Consider the following 20034-nt stretch of genomic DNA (forward strand, 5'->3'; position numbering starts at 1 on the left):
TTGCAAATGTTGTCCTATTGTGTGCACCTTTTTGTGTTTCTATGCTGCTGTGACGACTACATTTCCACACTGTGGGATTAATAAAGTCTAAATCTAAGTCTACACAATGTACTGATAGATGCTGGGAGCAGTATGGTGCTGTGGGGGTTTCTGCAGCAGATTTTGGAGGGCTTAAGACATCTAAATAAAAGCAGGAAACACAGCTATATCTATTTTATAAATGAGAGATGATTTATTTTAAAGTTTAGCATCAACCCCTTAAATGAAGACAGAACTATAAAAAAATAACTATGTGACGGTTCAAGTAATGGACTAAATCAGAGGCTCCACATTTCAATCCCATCTTTTGTTGCAGGTATTTACCACTGCTTATTTCTCAGTTTGCACTGTCCAGATGTGCAAAGCTCATCCAGATTTATACACAGAGGACCGACCAGATTTGTATTAAATATGAATTGAGATGGAGAGTGCATTGGATTAATCATGTGCTGTGGATCATCCACTTATAGTCACGGTTACAACTCCAAAATCATGAAAAGGGACCGGGGTGAAAATGTTTTATAGGCACTGAACTACAAACCTTGGCATTTGTTGCTATTGTTTTTTTTTAAAGACAAGAAACAAAGAAATTGTATGATCAAGATTTTACTCAAAATTGCATTGAGCCCCCTCCACTAAACGGTTTCTTGTTTTAATCATATAAACAAAGTAGCAGAATTAAAGTCAGAATAACGGTTTATAACTAAAATGGCATGAGAAGCACCGTCTCTATTTGGCATTGCAGGCAAGTCTAAACAACTGCTATCCAATTTTCTTTTTACAAAATGTTGATATGCACCTCTATTAAAGTTATTACTCTTCTCTCAGTGACATTTTACAACTCTGATTCAACGTTGACTCCTTAATGACTTGCAGTCCAATTTGTGACATTGAAAAACATGTTAGCCGGTATACAATTAGATGTATATACAACATACACCTGTGCAAAATGTGTATTTCCAAGGGGCACTGTTAGGAAAAGATAGGCAATTCAAAAAAAAAAGTAAAATATGTTGTTGACAAGGACATCTCTATATATTAGCTTTGTTTATCTTTCCCTCCACCACTGACAGAAGAAGTGATGCAGAAAAAACAGAACAGCTGGGAGTGAACAGAATTGGTCATTTTCCATTTGATCACATATCATTTCTAGCAAATCTCTATTGGTATTATTCTCTTCCAAATATATACAGGTAGGCTAGTTAGAGTTGTATACAGATATAGGGTATAATGCACACTGCCCTTCCAGCTTCTGCATCCTTCAGTATAAATAACTTTGTGGTGTGGATGAAGACAACAAACAGTATTACCCCACAACAGCATGAAACCTCGTAAACCAGCAGACTTTCCTCTTGTAATAACTGTGGCGCAGATTCACGGTGCCCTTCATGTCTGTGGTGCACACATATTATTAAGGAAGGATTTATGTATCCAGTCACCAGAAGGGGGCAGCACTGGCTTGACTTTCACACAGGTCCACAGGCCCAGTGGGGTTTCATCTGGGATATAATCCAAGGGGTGTCCCACAACAAGGATTAGCACACGACCAGAGAGATGAGTCCATCCCCAGCCTGCACCCGTCCAGTCCTCGACAGTCCAGTCCGACTATCATTTCAAGAAGATGACGTAGAAGGCCATGACCAAGCAGGACGCTGCCACGGCAATGTGAAGCCTCGTTCCAATCACCGCAGCTGAACGAGAGATGGGATGAGTAAAGAAAATAGTTGGTCAGCCAAAAACACAGAAATCATTGGAAAGGGAAGCACGGCGAGCCTGTAATCAAACATGTACCACTCATTTTCTATTCTTTTGGGTCAGAACTCTCAAACACTAGTTTAGAAATAACGCTGTGATTAAGGTTTAAATTCCATATTGGGTGAAGAGTGCAGAACCTGTTACCAATTTTAAAAATACCCCCAAATTCAAAGACAAAATAAATGTTTCTAAATATACAGACAAGACAACTAAGGATCTTCTTATAACCAAACACAGTCAAATGTTCTTGAAAAGTAACAAGTCAGTCCCCTTAAATTATTGCAAATGAGCGGGTGTTTAACGTGCTGAAGATACATGCAGGAGTTGTGTACCTTGATTTTAGATTTATGTAAGTCATCTGGTTGGCAGATTCCTTTATCCAAAAGAGATGTATATATGTAGTGTGTGGTTGGGCAACGGACATAAAATATATATTCAGCGAAATATTGTGACAGTTAATTTTCCAGATCTTAAATTGTGAAACTGTTTTTGGTAAATGCAGTAAATTCAAAACCTAAGAAATTGAAGGTACTTTTGCACGTGATGGAAAGAGTCTGCCAACTGATGGATACAGTGAAGTTGTCCATGTTTTTGTTATGAAGAATTGTCTATAATGACATCATACAACCAGAAATCCTTAACAGCCAAATCATTATTACCTCTGTGGAAAAGTCTCAGATGGGGGACAGATTTCTGCTGTCCTGTGGTTTATCAACTGTCAACAAAACCTACCAGAAATCATTGTGTCATAAAACCTACGTTAACATAGCACCAAACTCCAGGCTGTTAATATCAGATTAATAAAATTTGTACATTTGATGTTGGTGCATCTTCTAAATGAAGATGTTGTGTAGAGATGAAGTATCACGTTGTTAATGTATTGTCTACTGACCTTTGTAGAAGACACCCCACACTCCTTTCTTCTCCGACAGCAGCCAGCTGTTGAGGCGGGGCACCTTTTTCAGGTACGCGCAAGTGCAGATAAACAGCAGCCCAAACACCAGGATGCCATCCAAAGAGTATACTATGGAAGAGAAGGAGGATAAAATCAGGAGAGGGTGTTCCCAAGGTTTCTGGAGGGCTTCGGTGCTGTGGTAGTGGTGAGGGGTGGAGGGCTGTTATTTGACTGAAAACTATATACTTTGACATAATTATGCACAATCATCACTACAATGTTCAGACAATTTAAACACATGAAATGGCATTCACCCACTCATGCTGCAGCACAGATGAATCATTATTTGATGTGGACATGAAGAAACAAACACTGCTGCTCTGTAAACAGTGAAATTGGAGCAGCTGCTAAAACCCTGCGATGACACTCACAGGTTCATGTCTCAAATGTACTGTAACATAACAAACAAAAACCGTGACAGAAGGGAATAATAGATAATACAGAAATACACTGTCTTCTGGAGCACTTTCTCTTTAACCTACATGTAGAAGAAGTATTGTTGGTTCTACTAAGTTAAGAGTTTCGTGCAGTTCATGAAAGAGTTGTGTTCCCACATCAGCAGTGGACGAGAACAGAAACGGGTGACAGATTTCTGGTCCTTGATCTTCAGGTGTTTCCTACCCGAGTATCCTGAATTTTTAGCATTAGCCTAACTAATTAGCATTAGGCAGTCAAAGCTCGTTAGCCAAAAGCGTCGCAGCCAGACAAAAATACGAGACGTAGAGATTCATACGAGGGAAGGCAAGCTTAGCGACGGGTCTGTAATAGCAGCACACAAGTGTATAAGACTGTTAGACAGAGTAGAGATTTTGTTTTGGTGCTAACAGACAGGCAGTACAGTCCCGGGCCACGTCTACAGCTAACCTAGCATTCATAGCCTTCCTCCCTGGAAGCAGCAGGTCCTGTTCTGCTGCCGGCACGTCTTCGCTGTAGTCGGATAACACTGACAACCTACCATTTGTCATATTGGCAGTTTGCTCTTTGACGATGTTAGGTGACTGTTTCTTCCTCTGAATTAGCACGCCATCCTAAATTTGTAAAGTGGAGATGTAACGCTTCGCTTCAAAGTCCCTCGGTTGACATTTCCGTTTCCCTAGTTTACAGTCTTCTTCTGCGCTTTACGTTTGTTGTTGTCCTGCTGGCTGTACTGCCATCTAGTGGACGTTACGAGTTGCAGCTCCCTGCATCTACCTCTACCTGTTAAATAAATGAGGGCTATCCATAAAATCACTCTATCGACACACAATAAATGAGCAAATTCTAAATCTCAAGCACATTATACTTTTTTTTTTTATACATTATTCTTTTTTTTCTCAGCTTACATTGCCCATGCTATAATGTTACTTTATCTGTTACTAATTTCTCATAAACTGTTTTAAATGCAGCACAACTAAGATCGCAAAACAGAGATGTATTTGGAAAAAACAGTTGTTCCTGACTTTGGAGCATTTTTCTGGATTACATTTCTTCATGATCTTCTTTATTGTCATCACTGGAGAGATCATTTAAAAAAGTTGCAGTGTTACCATTAGGAAAATGTATCATCAAAAAATGTACAACTCTGTATGACAGTAACATAGAGGCAGTGTGTACGTGTGGAAGGCAGAATTAACGAACGGTTAAAGAAAGTTGGCTCTGCTGCACCTCTGAACCTAGACGCACCTCAAGCAGTAGCAGAAGGAGGGATGAGGATTAAAGTGAGCTCTGACCCACACTAAAATGAGCTGACACCATTACACACCCCCACGTTATTTCCCGAGGAGCACTTTGGAACAATTTATCAGGCCACTCCAATTCTCAATAAAAGAAAAGAAACAATAACCTTATTTAGCCAGTTAAAGCAGTATTATGATCCTCAGAATACCCAATGCATGTAAGACCTAAACAAATCACCTTTTCTTACTTTACAGTTTGCTCCAGACTAACCTTTAAAGGACTGGTCTTTATAAGCCTGGTATTTTTTTTTTAACACATCATGTCATACTTCTGTTTCAGTCAGTTGACTTTTTCTCTAGATATAATAGAAGGTAAAGGACCGAGCTGTGTAACTTCACAACCATCAATAAGATTATAGATAGACTTTTAGGTAGCGTGTGTGAGAACAAATGGATGAACAAAGCAAAGACACAGCATGTTTGATTTGTTATCAGTGTTCCATGTTGTATTATCCGAATCGTTCTATGACATTATCCGAATCCCTGCATCTGGTGCTGCTGCTGCTGCTCTGAGACAACAGAAGTTTCTCTCCGAAAGGGAACAAGGGTGGAACAAAGGGTTGTAAGACAGTTAATGAGATTTGATCACAGGACAGTGTGACACACCTGCTCTGATCAGCCTCACGGTGTATCCTGACTACAACAGTAAGCCTCTTTCTTCTTCTGCTGTACTTGTTTCTGCGGGAGCAAACTTTAGCAGACTCTCTTTGGCATCTATCTTTTTTTTTTTTAGCAATGCGTCTCTACCAGAGCACACAGGTAAGATTTCTTTTATCACCTTCATACAATTAGGTGGGGAAATAATGATAATAGAAAATGGTAAAAATATCAGAGGCAGAAAGCATTGTCGAGATAAACATGGCTGAATTGTCTGTGTTTCTGTTTGGACAATGAATTAAGCAATGTCTCCTATGTAGCATATATTGTTATCAGTAAATTAGAACTATAAAAAAAAGACAAAACAACTGTTTTCAACTCTGACTTGAACAACAGTGTGTGCCTATGACATCCTTGCTGACAGTTTTAGTTTTGAGATACAATCTAATTTAACAATTTTTAGTTTCATGTGATTGAAACTTTTAGTTTCATGTTTGTTTGAGATCATGTTGCTGCAAAAGATATTATTAGACAAAAAAAAAACACAGGCTTGTATTTGTGTGCATCAGGCAGACATCACTGCTGGATCTTTCCGCCTCATCAGGTGACTGAAAATCACCAACAGGAGGTTGATGACCTCATCAAACCCAGAAAGCCGCCAAATCCCGTCCTGGCTTCTTCCCAACACAGAGCTCTTCATCAGGAGCTGCTGCTCTGCCACAGACGGTGAGAAACACCGAGCTCTGACTGAGGCAGCAGGTACATGCTGTTCCCTGGACACAGACTTGTGTGACATTCGTCAACAACATCGACCAGAGAGTTAAATTATAGGAATTCATTCACATATCCTTTTATTTTCTAGTCCTGTTTTTTTCTGCATTTTTGAAAAAGCTCCAAGTGGCCCTATTTTAGAAGTCTGGGTGGTCCGAACGGTCTGATCTTGGATGTTGAGGGCGTGTGTGGTCGAAGCAGGTCATAAGTTCAGTCAGGAATTAAAGGTAGTTAGTAGGTCAGCATTTTAGCTATCTACTTTCTCAATCAGAGAGTCCTATTACTCCTGGGACCCTACGCAGCCGTTAGACTTTCCCAGGCAAGCTGACCAGGGCAGCTTAGACATGCTTAGGTGGTGTTTAACGCTGAATGAGTCAAAGGTACAACACCTCGCTAGAGATCACTGTTGATCTCTCAACAGGGGATAAGAACTATTACTCTCATGTCTGAGAACACAAAGTAACTGCAACACAATCAATTGCATTTGTTGTGTTTAGAGCTATAAACAAGTTTTGGTAACTCCACAACATTTTGTCCAGCTATCAATATGATAACGCAAATAAATAAATTCTACTAAAGACTACTTTCAAACAAAATACATCAGACTGCTGTGTTTCTTTGTTCGGAAGAAAGAATTCAGAGTAAATTCATGCCCAACGCGTCATGTTAAACTGCACTGATTGATTAATATCACTCCAAGGAAGAACTTCTACGGTACATTTGGTTCTTCGTCTCGAGATCTGCCCTTCTGTCTGTATTTTGTTGTGTCCTCAGAGGTATACTGCCGCGAAGGAACACAAGCAGAGAGAGCAGCACAAGCAGCGGGAGCTGGCTCCCCTCCACCCGCCCTCCGACTCGGAGGTGAAGCTGCGAACAAGACCGCAGAGAATATAACTTGTAAGTATGTTGGTTAAGAAAAGCACACAGCCTATGAATTATGCAATAATGTATTTGGTTTTGGAGTATTTGTGAGCAAGCATACGTGTGTTGGCAAATATAGAACCTTGTAAAGGAGGATGAACTGACACACGTTTTCCTTCCTTGCAGTACGAGCTGGAGGAGAAGAAGAGGAGTGAGGGTCTGAACAAAGTACCAGAGTTTGTTCGTGAGAGAAACCCTGAAGCATTTCACCCAGTGACCAGCAGAGCAAAGGGGCAAATAAACACGGGTAACGTGGCATGTTCCCACTGTGATACTGTCAGAGAGTAAAATGCATCATATGAGACTCAGCTAAACTTCAGAGAGCATTTCATCCCCATTTCTTACAGCAACGTGCATCGGGGGAAAAGCTTCAGGACCAGCGTGGACATAAGGAATCCAAAAATGATTCTCATGTACAAATCATAAAGCCAAAAATTGCATTTTTACACAAGAATCCTTCCTAAATACATACAGAGTTACGTGCATTTTGTAGAACTGTAAAAGAAGCATTTCTTTAAGTCCTCTTGGTCGCAATTCTGCCTTTGATAGAGAACTTTACATCATGTATGCATGGAACATATAAAAGTAATAGGAACACACTTACAACTTTTTATTAAAACATCCAGGGTGGCAGACCATGTCTGTAAAAACAATCACGGAAAAAGTTTCACAATCAAAATGTGGTAGCGACAAGAACGAGAAAAGAGTCGTGTCATTATTCACAAAAATGGAACACAGTTGTAAAAATTAGCTTTTTGCAGCATTCCTCAATTGTTCATCGCCTCAACTTATCGTACCCTTTGTTCAAAGCTGTTGGAAAAATCTCACTTGTTTTAGGACACAGCTGCTGACATCACAGGGTGAGTCTGGGTAGGAGAAGGCAAATGATCAATAAACAAGGGAATTTAAAATTAGGTTTCTTGCTTAAAAGAAAAGTGACCAAGTTCCGGCAGGTAGTCTGTTTCTAAATCTATAGTGTGCTGCAAACAAATATTCACAAGTAACTTGATATCTCTGCACAGTAAATGCACTGACCTCAACTTGAAAGTGTTGTATTGGAAATGTAAGTACCATCACAAACTTCTCGCGTCGGCTCCAGTATAAGGAATTCTTTGCACCTCCAAACACATGAAACCGTCGAGCGTAAACAGAAGCATTTAAAAAGAGAACATTTCTTGTCCGTGAAATATCAACATGGTCATAAATACAAACTTTACCCACAAGCAGCAACCATATCCACCGCACTTCTGTCCAAACTCAATACCAGCGTGTTGTGTTTACTGCGGAATAAATTAACAATAAATTAAATACAGAAAATTTAATTTACAAAATAAGAAAAAAAATTACACATCATGGCAGGGTGAGAATCTCCCGTCTGTGTTTCCCTGTACTATCTATTACATTGAAATGACCATAAAACATATTTCATAGTGTTGGAGAATATTAAGCAAGAGGTACAGCAGGTGAAGCACAGACAGAGGAGAGAAGTAGGCCACCGACGAGGTAAACGGGCGATAAGGAGAGCGCTGACAGCAAGGCCAAAGGAGCTTACAGATGAAATACTATGCAGGACTGAAGTTTGCTTCTGATTCAAGAGTTGATGGGAAGTATTTCTTGGCAAAATGTTGGTAAACAACTTTAAAAGCTACCGTGCAGGACTTTTACATATAAATACATGTCTGGTACACTAAACACAATGTAGATGGAGTTTACGACCATCTCTTCTTTTTCAAATGTTAATAGGACCAAATAGATCGTAGTCAAATAGTGAATGGAGTTATTTCACTGGGGGTTGTGACACCTTTTATGTCATTAATCCACCATTTATCCACCGTTTCACAGCCTCAGCAGTAATCACGGAGCAGGCTACAGAAAAGCCCATGATGTAAGCACAAGTCAACAGGCTTTTTGTAATTACTCTCATCGACACAAAAGGGAGACAAAAGTTCCACAAGTTGTAAAATTGGTACTTGACTTAATAATAAAAGCTGTAGCTCTATTTGTAAAAACTGAACAAAGGGGATTTCATTATGTCATTAGACTACATGAAACAGGTCCTGATTAAAAAAAAAAAAAAGTGTCAAACATAGACTAGATTAAGATTTAGACTTTTACAGTTTTACAGTTTCAAATGGGTGAAAATGGGTTGCTATTTACAAAAAATGCCACTTTCAAGGCTTTTTCTCTCACATTGTGATGTTTGAGCTAGAATTGCTCGAGAACTGGAGAAAAAGCAGTGAATTTGTCTGATTTTTCAGTTTTTTCACAAACAGAACTACAGTTTTAAAATATGTAAACTAAAATTATAGTTCCAGGTAATGTTGTAGTACCAGTCACACAACTTTGAAAGGTCTAACAATTGTGATTCGGTGAAAAAATATCCTTTAACATTCCTCAATTGGACAATTTGAATATATAAGATCAAAGCAAACTTCAGCCTCGTAAAACGTACAACAGTTAAGGAATCCCATCTTTTCTTTGGCAGCACTGTGAGGGTGGCACGCCCCAGTCATACACATATGACAACCGCAGCTTGACTTCCTCCTTGCAGAGCCTGCCGTCGCGCTGCAGAGTCTGATGTTTTTCTAACATGTCCTCCAAGCTCTGCTTATGCGTTACCAAGTATTTGTTGTTGCAACCACGCGACTTATACTCCGTGTCAAAGCGCGGGTCATGCGTCCGCCGAACGTCCACTGGTGCCAGCCAGGCGCCCAGTGACACATCCTCACTCTGCCACGTCTTGAAGTAGCCCGCATTGAGGTGCACGTAACACACCAGGTCAGCTGAGAGAATGTAGCCGCCGCCCAGAGCGTAGGGCAGGTAGTAGTCACACAGCTCCCAGGAGCTTTCGCGCCACTTCCCAGCTGTTTTCACTCTGCCTCTCCCGGAGAAGAAGCCCCAGTACAACCGGTTGGGCTCTTTCCCTTTCAGCTCTTCTTTAAGGAGGTCCAAGCGTGCAAATGTGTCATCATCCGCTTTGAGGACAAACTTAAATTCAACATTCTGGTCCAGCCAGGAGTACATGTGCAGCAGCTTCAGCGTTAAGTTCTCGTAAGAATCTCGCAACTCAGGCAGTAAGAGCAAATCCTTGTGCCGGCCTTGTTCTGTGTTGAGATTCTGAAGGTCCTCGCTGGAAAGGCCGTGAGTTCCTACCACAAACATGGCCAGCACATCGGAGTCCCGCTTGGCAAGCCAGGTGCTGCGGATAATACTCCTGCGTTCTGTGTACTTAGGTCCTGTTGTGATGAGGACCACGAGGAAGGCTGACAAGTCTTTGGATGTGGAGGGGGGATTGTGCTGCTCTGAAGGGGATTGCAAAGCATTGGCGCGGGGGGCGAGGCCTGGAGGATCTGGGTGACCCTGCTTCAGGGTTTCTGAGGTACATTTCGCCAAGAAAACGAGGACCACAGCAAAACTGCAAACCGTGCCAATGACCAAAGCTGTCTTGTGGCGGCACACCAGACGGAACAGATTCATGGTGCTGATTCTGGGGTGAAAAAACACAAAAGACTGTTAGTATATGCAAGTCACATAGCCACAAAGTCAGCCGTGATGTCAGTGGGTCACTCAAACTGACAAGACCCATTGTGTCACTACACAGGAAACAACAGCGGATGAGCAGAAGCCGGCATTTTTGATAATAGTGAATAGGATTCATGAAAGACGTGTTGTAATGCATAGGATTTAGGACAAGCGTGTGTTAAGTAAATAGGAATCATAATAGACATGTGACAGCAGGTGCCTTCCTACAGAAAGTCCATAATAGAAACAACAGATCAAAAGAAACGTTGAGATGCTCTAAACTATGATTTGACTATGGTGGTGCCCAAAATGACTCGGGTGCTGCACCGAAGCCTTGTAATGATCCAGAAACCCTGACATATGACTCCATGAAGATGCAGTTGGTAATTACAGAGCAGTGAAAAATGTGCTTATGTTTGTGTCTGCTGTGTTTACATACATTACAGGTGTAAACAAATATGTATGAGCCTTTAAAAAAAAAAAAAAAAAAAAAAAAAAAAAAAAAAAAGATCTTTCAGATTTGTACCAAATGGCATTATAGTGACTGCAGCACTTGCAATTTCCGTGGTTTTAGTTTGGGTCGGGAGTTTATCATTTTTGCTAAAGGTAACCTCTCAGCTGCACACCTTTTATTTTGTAGCACAGCCTACTTGCTAAGCTTGGAAGCTGGAATGCGCACCGCATATACGTGTCACAGCAATGTTGTAAACAGTTATGAGTTAAAGAGGAATCGTTAGTTACCTTAGCAGATTGAAAAGTCCCTGTCCCGTAAATAAAGGAGCCACAGCGGCCACAGATAGCCGCTTTGCAGAGATCGCGTTAGCTACCGAGATAAGCGCATCTGCGCACTTTGTGCGCTCACTCCGCGGAATGTAAACACAGGCAGCAGGCTCATGTTGGTTAAAACACAAGATGGGAACCTGCAGGTTTAGCGGGTTCCGTCGGGCAGATTACAGCTAGTAAGTTAAGTCGTTAGCTGAGTTATAATGGCCAAGTGTCAATGCAGTCATTTTCAGCCCCGCAGCGTCACGAATAAGTGTCGTGACGAACAGGAAACGGAAGTGAAGCCCCCGAAGGAAGGCAATTAAAAAACACATAAGAAAACATATACGGTCCGATATTTTGTTTCCTGTGTATTATATTTCAATAAACGTAAGCATGACATATACTAACACTAAAATGAACTTACATATATAATTTCATGTAGGAAAAAAAACCAGAAGGGATGTAAGAACTACAGAATAATATATGGTGTTAAAATGAACACGTGTGAGCAAAAAAAAAAAAAAAAAAAAAAAGTCAAAAGAAAGGGAGAACAGCTACTGACCGGAGCACGCGCATTAGACATGCTGCAGAGTAAGACCGGATGTTATGTTGTTTCCTTCGAAATAAAAGCACAAACGTGTCCTGTGGCGTAACTGCAATGATTGAAGTTAACTTTGAGAAGATAATCACAACTCTGACAATTTTACTTGAAATGTTTTGTAATAGTGTTTTTCTTTGTAGAGTAGGCAGTATACAGTATTTCTCTTCCTGTATGATTGCACCTTTTAACTGTGATTATTTATCTTAATTCACACACTACTTAATTCTATACCTTTTCAAAGAGGCCAGTTGTGCACTCACATACACCATTTCTGCCTATGTGTTTTTCTGCAGTGTTTTTGTTATCTTACATAGGTCAATATTTGTTTTTAATTTATTGCAAATTCTTCTTGACTTACACAGTTCACAGTTCAGAAAGGCTTTATGACGATTTTATTTTGAAATGTTTTACCGGAAGCTCAGTGTAAACTGCCACTATTTTTTTTTGCTAATGTCAATCACTTCCCTGAGAAATAATGGCCTCGTCGCAGTACATCAGTAGTATGTCGTACTGAACTTTGGCATTCAGTGAGTTGACAGACAAGACAATGTGAGCTAACAGCTGGACGTCTTTGTCCGTTATAGGATAGCTTTGCTACGTTACTTTACCGCATCGCACGCTAGCTAGCTAACTTGACTAACGTTGGACGAGGACAGCAGCCAACGATGACGGTCAGGACCACCAGCCGACATCCTCGGACATGTCCGGGTTTGTTTGCCACCTTGCTGCTAATTTTGAGTATACAGTTGGCAAAACCGTCTACTGAATACGATCCGTATAAAATCATGGGAGTCGGCCGGAGTGCCAGTCAGGCAGAAATCAAAAGGGCTTACAAGAACCTCGCCAGAGAATGGTGAGTGACTGAAATCCGGTCCCCTAACATCACACGGCCATCACATCTTGTCTGTAGAAACACCCCCATTCAATGAATAATCTACACCTAACACCTGAAATAGTCACAACGAGCCGGTCCAATGCAAAACGTTAATCAGGGAAGCTTTTCCTAACCCTCTGTGAACCTAGTGGTGATTTGTGATGTCACACATGGGCTTTTGTAGGCATCCAGATAAGAACAAGGACCCTAAAGCTGAGGACATGTTCATCAAGATTTCTAAATCATATGAGGTAGGTGAAAATGCATCACAACATATGTAATATATATTATGTAGACTCCCTCACAGGGCAGATTGCTGCACTTAGTTTCACTTTCTGTATCATGGTCTCCTTCCCAAGTTTTCACATTGATATCAAAACCCTGTCACTTTTGATTTTACTCTCTTTTGAACATAGATTCTGTCTAATGAGGAGCGAAGGTCCAACTTCGACCGCTACGGGCAGATGGATGAAAACCAGCCCTTCGGCCAGTCACAGCATCATGGTTTCCGCAACTTCCACAGCAGCTTCTACTTTGATGAGTCTTTTTTCCATTTCCCCAGGTAACCCTACACTCAAATAGGTCTCATCTTCTCACTGATAATCGTGGCTATAAATATGTTTTTCTCAGCATGTTGCTGGGTCTGGTAGTCCATAGTGTGTGGTGTAATCTGGGCTCCTTCCTGTGTTTGCTTTTGGACATTCAAACCCATGGTAACAAAACCAAAAAATGAACAATACCATGCATACAGTCATGTGAAAAAGTAAGTACAACCCAGGGAAATTGATGGCTTTTCTGACATGTTAAGCTTTTCTTGTCATTGACAATAGACAATTAGTAATAATAGAACCAGTGAAGGAATTAGAGTCTTAGACAGATTTCTCTCAGGCCGTGTGCTGACAGCATCCTGTAGGCCTAATGTTAAAAATAAACAATCAGTCCCTGTTGTGCTTTCAACCCCCCTCCAGGTCCAGAGACTTTGCAGACAGCAAGTACATGCTGCACCATGCGCAGTTTAACAGCGACGTCCTTCCAGACAGCCACAAGAGGCCGTACCTAATCAAAGTGACCTCTGAGTGGTGCTTTGCATGCATCCACATTGAGCCTGTGTGGAAGGAGACGGTGATGGAGCTGGAGCCTCTGGGTAAGGATGTTGTCATAACACTCCCATCAGTGTGCCCTAACACACTCTCGGCATAAGGGCCAGTTTTTCCTAAAAGCATCACGACATAAGGTTGATTCTTGCGCAGTTAAAGGTCATCAGGAGTGTTGAGATGTTTTACACAGATTCCGCCATTTCTTTAATTATTCTTTGGGGTTTCTTCTTTTCTGCTTGCTTCCTTGGAACGAAGCGTAAAGCAAAGGGAGGAATTTAACCTTGTGAAATAATTGTCTGACACCGGAGATGAATAGCTCGTGAAACAACTCTGCTAATTAGAAGTACAGTTAGTCTGTAATGAATAAGTGGCCTGCCCTAATTATGTGACCCATTGTACTTTGCTACGCTAAAGTCACCAATTAGAACTACTGGAGTTTGTACTAAATATATATATAAAAAAAAGTTTGAACCTTTTAACAAGATGTAGAATAAAGCTTTAACATTTTGTAGTTGAGTTTATTGCTTTCGCTTTAAAGCGGCATTGATAACTTTTATGCCCTTGTGCAGTTGTTATGTTATAAATCAGCTGGCTAGTCACACACTCTGTAGACAGTTTTAGTTTCTAGGTGTTTTTCTGGTGACTTGAAAAACTTAAGTCACTGAAGACAATCTTAACTCATTAGCCTCTTTATTAAATGCACCTCTATGAGACTCTACAAACAGATGTACGCATAATTTATAAACCCTGTCATCAGGAAGTCCTTTACTGAATTCAAAAGACTTAAGTAAGGAGTGAAAGTGAGAATTCACTTTAAAATTGAATTCACTTAAATCCCTTTTTAATATAAGCAGCAAGCTTTGGGAGATTTATTTTCTTCCACATTGTGACTCATTTGAATGTAAAATCTCTTTGAGTTTAGAGAATGATGCCTCAGCTGCAGTCACTGGAGCCAAAAATGTGACATTCAATGACTCTAGTTCACATTTTAAAGTTCTGATATCCATCTTAGTTTGTTGGAACTTTAACCTCCCAAAATGGACAACTGGACAAGCACAATTCTACAAATTCAGATTTTGGGTGTATTTTGACTCATTTACAAGAGAAGTTCTGTTTTACTCAGCTGTGTCTGATACAGTAGCCACCTATCGTTATCATTACATCAGGTGTGGGCATCGGCATTGTGGACCTGGGCTACGAGCGTCGCCTGGCCAATCAGCTGGGAGCTCACCGCGCTCCCTCCATCATCGGACTGGTGAACGGCAGAGTGACCTTCTTCCACCAGGCCGTCGTACGGGAACACCTGCGACAGTTTGTTGAAGATCTGCTGCCCCACAAACTGGTGGAGAAGGTAACTACGACGGACATACATGTACTTCTAATACTACTACATCCTTTATACTCTCATCATCAAGTCAGATACTTTCAGTGGAACTTATAGATGAGTAATTTTAGATAAATATTTAGGCTTGTTTCTCAGCTTATAGTCGATGCACATATAGGACTAATTACAAACGGGTGGTTGATAAAACGACTTTTCAGATTATCTAAATTAAACTGTACTTTCATTTAGCAGCAACACATTTTAAACTAATTTCAGTTTTTTTTTCCAGATCACCGATAACAACTACATAGCTTTCCTCGATAGCTGGCATGTGGAAAATAAGCCCAGCCTTCTCCTGTTTGACCAAGTCCCCACTGTTCCACTACTGTACAAGGTAAGACATGCACACAAGTAATGGGGGCACAAATAAAGACAAATATTTTAGTGGAGAACACTTTGTTCAGCAAGCTGGTTGATATTCAGAAATCTGATTTATTTTACCCCAGAACACAAGAGTAAATAAATTCAACCCCAACAGCCACTAGAGGGGCATCTGTTTCAGATTTTTCTTCAGTTTATTAATATAAAATATCTTCACCTATGACACAGAACTCCTTGAACTCTCCTGTAAGTCATTGTATTTATTCTCACGTGCCCTCGTCTTCCTTCTCCTCTCTCCAGTTAACAGCGTTCGCCTTCAGAGACTACGTGCGTTTCGGCTACGTGGACCAGGGCGAGACACACAACACTCGGCTCCTGCTGCAGTTCAACATAAACACATACGCTCCCACCATGCTGCTGTTCAAGGAGGACACGGAGAAGCCCGTCGACATCATCCAGGTACGACCAGCGTAACCGGCAAGCGCACATCCGCTCCCTTACTGTAATAAAACATCCTCTCCTGTCATATCAGAACATTTGAACTTTCTCTCTCTCAGGCCAGAGGGATGAAGCGACAGATCATGGATGAGTTTGTCTCCAACAACAAGTTCCTGCAGGTGCCACGGCTGGTCAGCCAGCAGCTCTTTGACGAGCTGTGTCCCGTCAAGCAGTTCCACCGACGGAGGAAGTAAGGCGTCGCGGTAGCCGCTGGTCTTGAAATGTTGTGTAGTTGAGGCCAGACCGCCGTAGGAGGTGCACTGACATGTATTTGGTTTGCAGATACTGTGTGCTGCTGATCACAGGGGAGGACCAGGCTTTCCTTCCAGGCAACAAGGCCTTCCTGGACTTCGCCTCCGCCAACAGGAAAGATGTGCTGCGGTTTGCGTACGTCTACCAGCGTCAGCAGCAGCCTCTCTGTCAAGCACTGCTCCTCAACCAGGCCGCTCTCTCACCTCAGGTCGGGGGTCAAAGCGCACACAAGCACACACAGGAAAACAAACGGCATGTTCAAATCCTAGTTTTCAAGGACAAAATTCATTTTTACCCGGAACACCCAGCGGTTGTATCAGATTTAATGTGTCAGGTTACTGCAGTCTAAGATGCTGCAGCGCCTCAATTTACAGCCAAAGGGCTCTTTTATAACGCCGACAGGTGGTGCTTCTGGAGAGGCGGAGCCAGGCCGGGAAGGTGCTGTACCGCTCCGTGAGCGGTGGCTGGAACGGCAGCGAGGAAGACAAGTACCGGCTCCACGAACAGCTGGAGCTCCTTCAGAAGGACCCCACCTATCTGAGCTCAGACGCCACCTTACCAGAGCTCAACAATGAGATGGCTCCCGTAAGTCAGCAGACAGACACTCATCGCCACTGACCTGCACACACGGTAATCTGAGCGTGAATTTACTTTAACAGGAATATATATTTTTGGGATTAACGTCAGTGTTTTCTCTGTTGTTTCCGATCCCCTCACCAGATCTTTATTATTCAGTGGATGAATGCTGCCTATGATTACATCCTTCAGATATATGATGACCTTCTCTACTCAAACTGGTAAGACAATGCTCACCCTGGAAGTCTGCACATTCAAACGCAAAGAGAGTCATGCAATGCTTATTGCTGATAGTTTTGAAATCAGATCAGAAGCTGAATATTTTTTCTGCATCACGATCAATGCGACTCTGTACCCACTTAGTGTGTTCAGTCATAGCGGTGATGCACCGTACCTCCACGTAGAGGCTGCGCTGTGTCATTTCTCCTGTATGTTTCATTAATAACATGTTTTTTTTCCTGCTGAAGGAGAGAGATGATGCCCATCCTGTCCTTGATCTTCTCCGCTCTCTTCATTCTTTTCGGCACCGTCATCATTCAGGCATTCAGGTGAGATCTTTTCAGTGATTTTGATTCCAGTTTAATCAAACAGTAAAAAAAAAAAAATTGCTATTTATTCAGAATATCATCTCGCAAAATGTTCCTCTTTAGTGGGATTTGGTTCATTTGGTTTATTAAAAAAATAGAAGAGCTAAAGGAAATCCTCAGTAAAGAGGTAAAGATTTGCATTATCTTGTTATTCGCAATATCCTTTCAAGTGGTAATTGTGTAAAATAAAATAAAAAGGTTTGCTGGCTGAGTAGCATTGTGACGTCCATGCTGATGATTTCCCGTCTTTGGTGTATTTTCAGTGAGCCAGGTGAGAGCAAACCCCGAAACCAGAAGCCAAAAGAGCAGCCACAAACTGAGGAGGATGCATCAAGCAGAGCAAGTACCTCAAGGTAACGTTAACATTAGACCGGCACAGGAAAACCTACAGGTTACATCAGGTCAGCAAGCAAAGCCTGTTCCACATGGAGATTTTACTTCCATTAGAGACTCATATGGGTTTTGGAAATTGGGAATTCTCATGCAAGTTGTCTGAATGATGGTTTTTAAAACTCTTTTTGTGGTTCAGTGGCTGTTTAATTATTATTAGCTATGTCTATTATGGACAAAATCCAAATTGACACATAATTCGCACTTTTCTTTTCCTCCCTCTGTCTTTGTCTTTGTCATTGGTCCGTGCAGCCGGCCTCCAAAGAAGGACTTTGTGGAAGTGACAGAGCTGACGGACATCACGTACACCAGTAACCTGGTGAAGCTGCGAATGGGCCACATGAACGTTGTACTGGTGCTCACTAATGCTTCCAAGAACGCTCTGCTCAGGAAATTTGCCAAGGAGGTTTTCTCTTTCTCAGGGTACGTGTCAGCATTCAGTGTCGTGGAAGTTTTCTGTTGGAAAAAAGTTAAAAGGGAATCTTTGTGTTCTTGTATCTTTTGTAACATTTTTGTAATAAATCTGAAACTAAGGGTAAGTCATGGAGTAATATTAAGATCATTATTTAAAGTATTTATTTAGTCTACTGAGATGTCCTGATGATCCTAAACCTCCTGGCTTCCTGCAGGACTCAGACCCTCCACTTCTCCTTCCTCAACGCTGATAAGCACCGCCTGTGGATGCCGTCCCTCCTTCACTCGGCCAGCGACGCTGCATGGAGCGAGAGCCATTCAGAAGACGACGAGGAGTCTTCGGACTTCACAGGTCACGTCCTGGCCCTCAACGGATACAAGAAGTATTTCTGCCTCTTTCGACCCGTCTTCACGGGGGACGATCCCAACGACTCGTCGTCCGAGGTCTCGTCCTCCTCTGACAGCCGGAGAAAGTCCCGCTCCAGGTCCAGGTTGAGCTCCCGCTCTCGATCCCGGTCCCACTCCAGGGAGGACGGGGTCGGCCCGAGGAGAGGCTCCAGCAGGGCCACTAGCATAGATGTCCACCACAAGCTGGACAGGCTGGGACTGTGGATGGAGAGGCTAATGGAGGGGACCCTGCCCAGATTACAGGTCCCTGCATGGCCGACGCTCGACGATACCCATCCAGAGAGCTGAGGCCAAGAGTCAGGAAGTCACATCCTGTACTCCTGCCTCCTCAAATACGTTAGATGGGAAACTACGGCGCGATGTTGCAGTTTTCTGATGATTATTTGAGTTATTTTTCGCAGATGTAGGCTGCCACTGAAGTGCCGCAGCCTGTTTACAAAATGTCTTATTTTATCTGTTAGTGTCGAACAGATGGAAAGAAATGATTTAGTGGAGTCAACACATCGTCAACCTTCTCACACACACACACACTCACACACACACAGGTGGTGTTCGGAAGCAACAACACCTTTCAAAGAAGTGTTATGATTGCACAATGCAAAGTTTCATATCACTGGATTGGTTCACATGTTCACATCCTGAGATGTTAGCTGTTAGCTCGCCGTGTGTTTGGCGTGCGCTCATGTATGTGTGCACTTCAGATTGACGGCAGGTGTTTGTGTTGTCTCCTCTAACTGCTGTCTCTGTAGGCTCAGCATCGGAAACATGCAGCTTCATTTGCTTTACACAACATAGAGCCGCTAAAACTTGCTATGAGCCTGAACACGTGTTTAGAATTGACAGCTGTTTTAGCATGATGTGCCGGTAATGAAAAATCCTGCTTCACGTGATCAGATCTTTTAAAGGGAGGTTTAAAAATGGCTTGCAAGCTGAGCTTGTCGCACTGAATTTATAGATGAACAATGTGTTTCTGTAAAGTTACAGGTTTGAAGACAAACAGAATTTGCAAAAAGCAGTAGCCAAATTAACATCATTATATTCGGCAACTTTTTAAGCAGTGATTAATGATTATTTTGCCAAGTTATGCTGTTATTTTGTTTTAGGATTAAATATTGAACATGCTACCAGCAAAATCTGATGAGGTTAAAGGTCATTTTAGGTAATTTATACGTCCTTTTTAAGTTTTGAGGCCCTAAGCTACAGCAAATGTTAATGCATGGAATAAGTAGACCTAAAATCACTAAAAAATGAGTAGTGAATTTCCACTGGTGACCTAAATGTTTAACCCCCCTCTGTCTCCCTTTTCTCTGTGTTTGAATAATTTGCTGATCAACAAATTTGCAGTTTACTGCAATTTGAAATAATATTACAACATTTTTTTCTTGTATGTCCCTTGAACTCCAAAGTTATGTAACAGGAACAAATGAAGTGTAACTGTTGAAAGAAACCCCTTTCTAAAAGTTTATTTATTAAAATGTGTGCATAAGTTTGACCTGCTTTGATATTTGTCATTTTTTTTCTCAACAGCAACTGTGCGATTCTGTGCTAGGTTATGTTTACAATAATACAACATATATATGCCATATTATATT

At 41.6% G+C, this 20034-nt stretch overlaps 4 protein-coding genes across 4 annotated transcripts; 2 read left to right on the forward strand and 2 right to left on the reverse strand.

Annotated features, from left to right (window-relative positions):
* Positions 1–208: 208 nt before the first annotated feature.
* On the reverse strand, positions 209–3852 carry tmem167b (transmembrane protein 167B). Its single transcript, XM_069157459.1, has 3 exons — positions 3705–3852; positions 2687–2818; positions 209–1730 (listed from the first exon to the last, which is right to left on the reverse strand). The coding sequence occupies exons 1-3, from the start codon at positions 3712–3714 to the stop codon at positions 1648–1650; spliced, it is 225 nt and encodes a 74-aa protein (XP_069013560.1). The 5' UTR covers positions 3715–3852; the 3' UTR covers positions 209–1647.
* A 1347-nt stretch (positions 3853–5199) lies between these two features.
* On the forward strand, positions 5200–6726 carry LOC138200161 (actin-associated protein FAM107A). Its single transcript, XM_069152653.1, has 3 exons — positions 5200–5215; positions 5583–5787; positions 6609–6726. Exons 1-3 carry the CDS (start codon positions 5200–5202, stop codon positions 6724–6726), a joined length of 339 nt encoding a protein of 112 aa, XP_069008754.1.
* Positions 6727–7348: 622 nt separating this feature from the next.
* On the reverse strand, positions 7349–11304 carry b3galt6 (UDP-Gal:betaGal beta 1,3-galactosyltransferase polypeptide 6). The gene is made up of 2 exons (XM_069157472.1): positions 11017–11304; positions 7349–10240 (listed from the first exon to the last, which is right to left on the reverse strand). The coding sequence occupies exon 2, from the start codon at positions 10228–10230 to the stop codon at positions 9211–9213; it is 1020 nt and encodes a 339-aa protein (XP_069013573.1). The 5' UTR covers positions 10231–10240; positions 11017–11304; the 3' UTR covers positions 7349–9210.
* A 796-nt stretch (positions 11305–12100) lies between these two features.
* LOC138203012 (dnaJ homolog subfamily C member 16-like) lies at positions 12101–19934 on the forward strand. The gene is made up of 15 exons (XM_069157486.1): positions 12101–12494; positions 12700–12766; positions 12932–13077; positions 13484–13659; positions 14779–14963; positions 15226–15330; positions 15618–15776; positions 15875–16005; positions 16098–16275; positions 16470–16652; positions 16788–16864; positions 17111–17191; positions 17494–17583; positions 17873–18043; positions 18250–19934. Exons 1-15 carry the CDS (start codon positions 12307–12309, stop codon positions 18728–18730), a joined length of 2418 nt encoding a protein of 805 aa, XP_069013587.1. The 5' UTR covers positions 12101–12306; the 3' UTR covers positions 18731–19934.
* The last annotated feature ends 100 nt before the right edge of the window (positions 19935–20034 follow it).

The sequence above is a fragment of the Embiotoca jacksoni genome, unplaced genomic scaffold, assembly GCF_022577435.1.
Source record: "Embiotoca jacksoni isolate LCO1_2020_lvr unplaced genomic scaffold, fEmbJac1.0.p SCAF_1, whole genome shotgun sequence".
NCBI classification, from domain to species: domain Eukaryota; kingdom Metazoa; phylum Chordata; class Actinopteri; family Embiotocidae; genus Embiotoca; species Embiotoca jacksoni.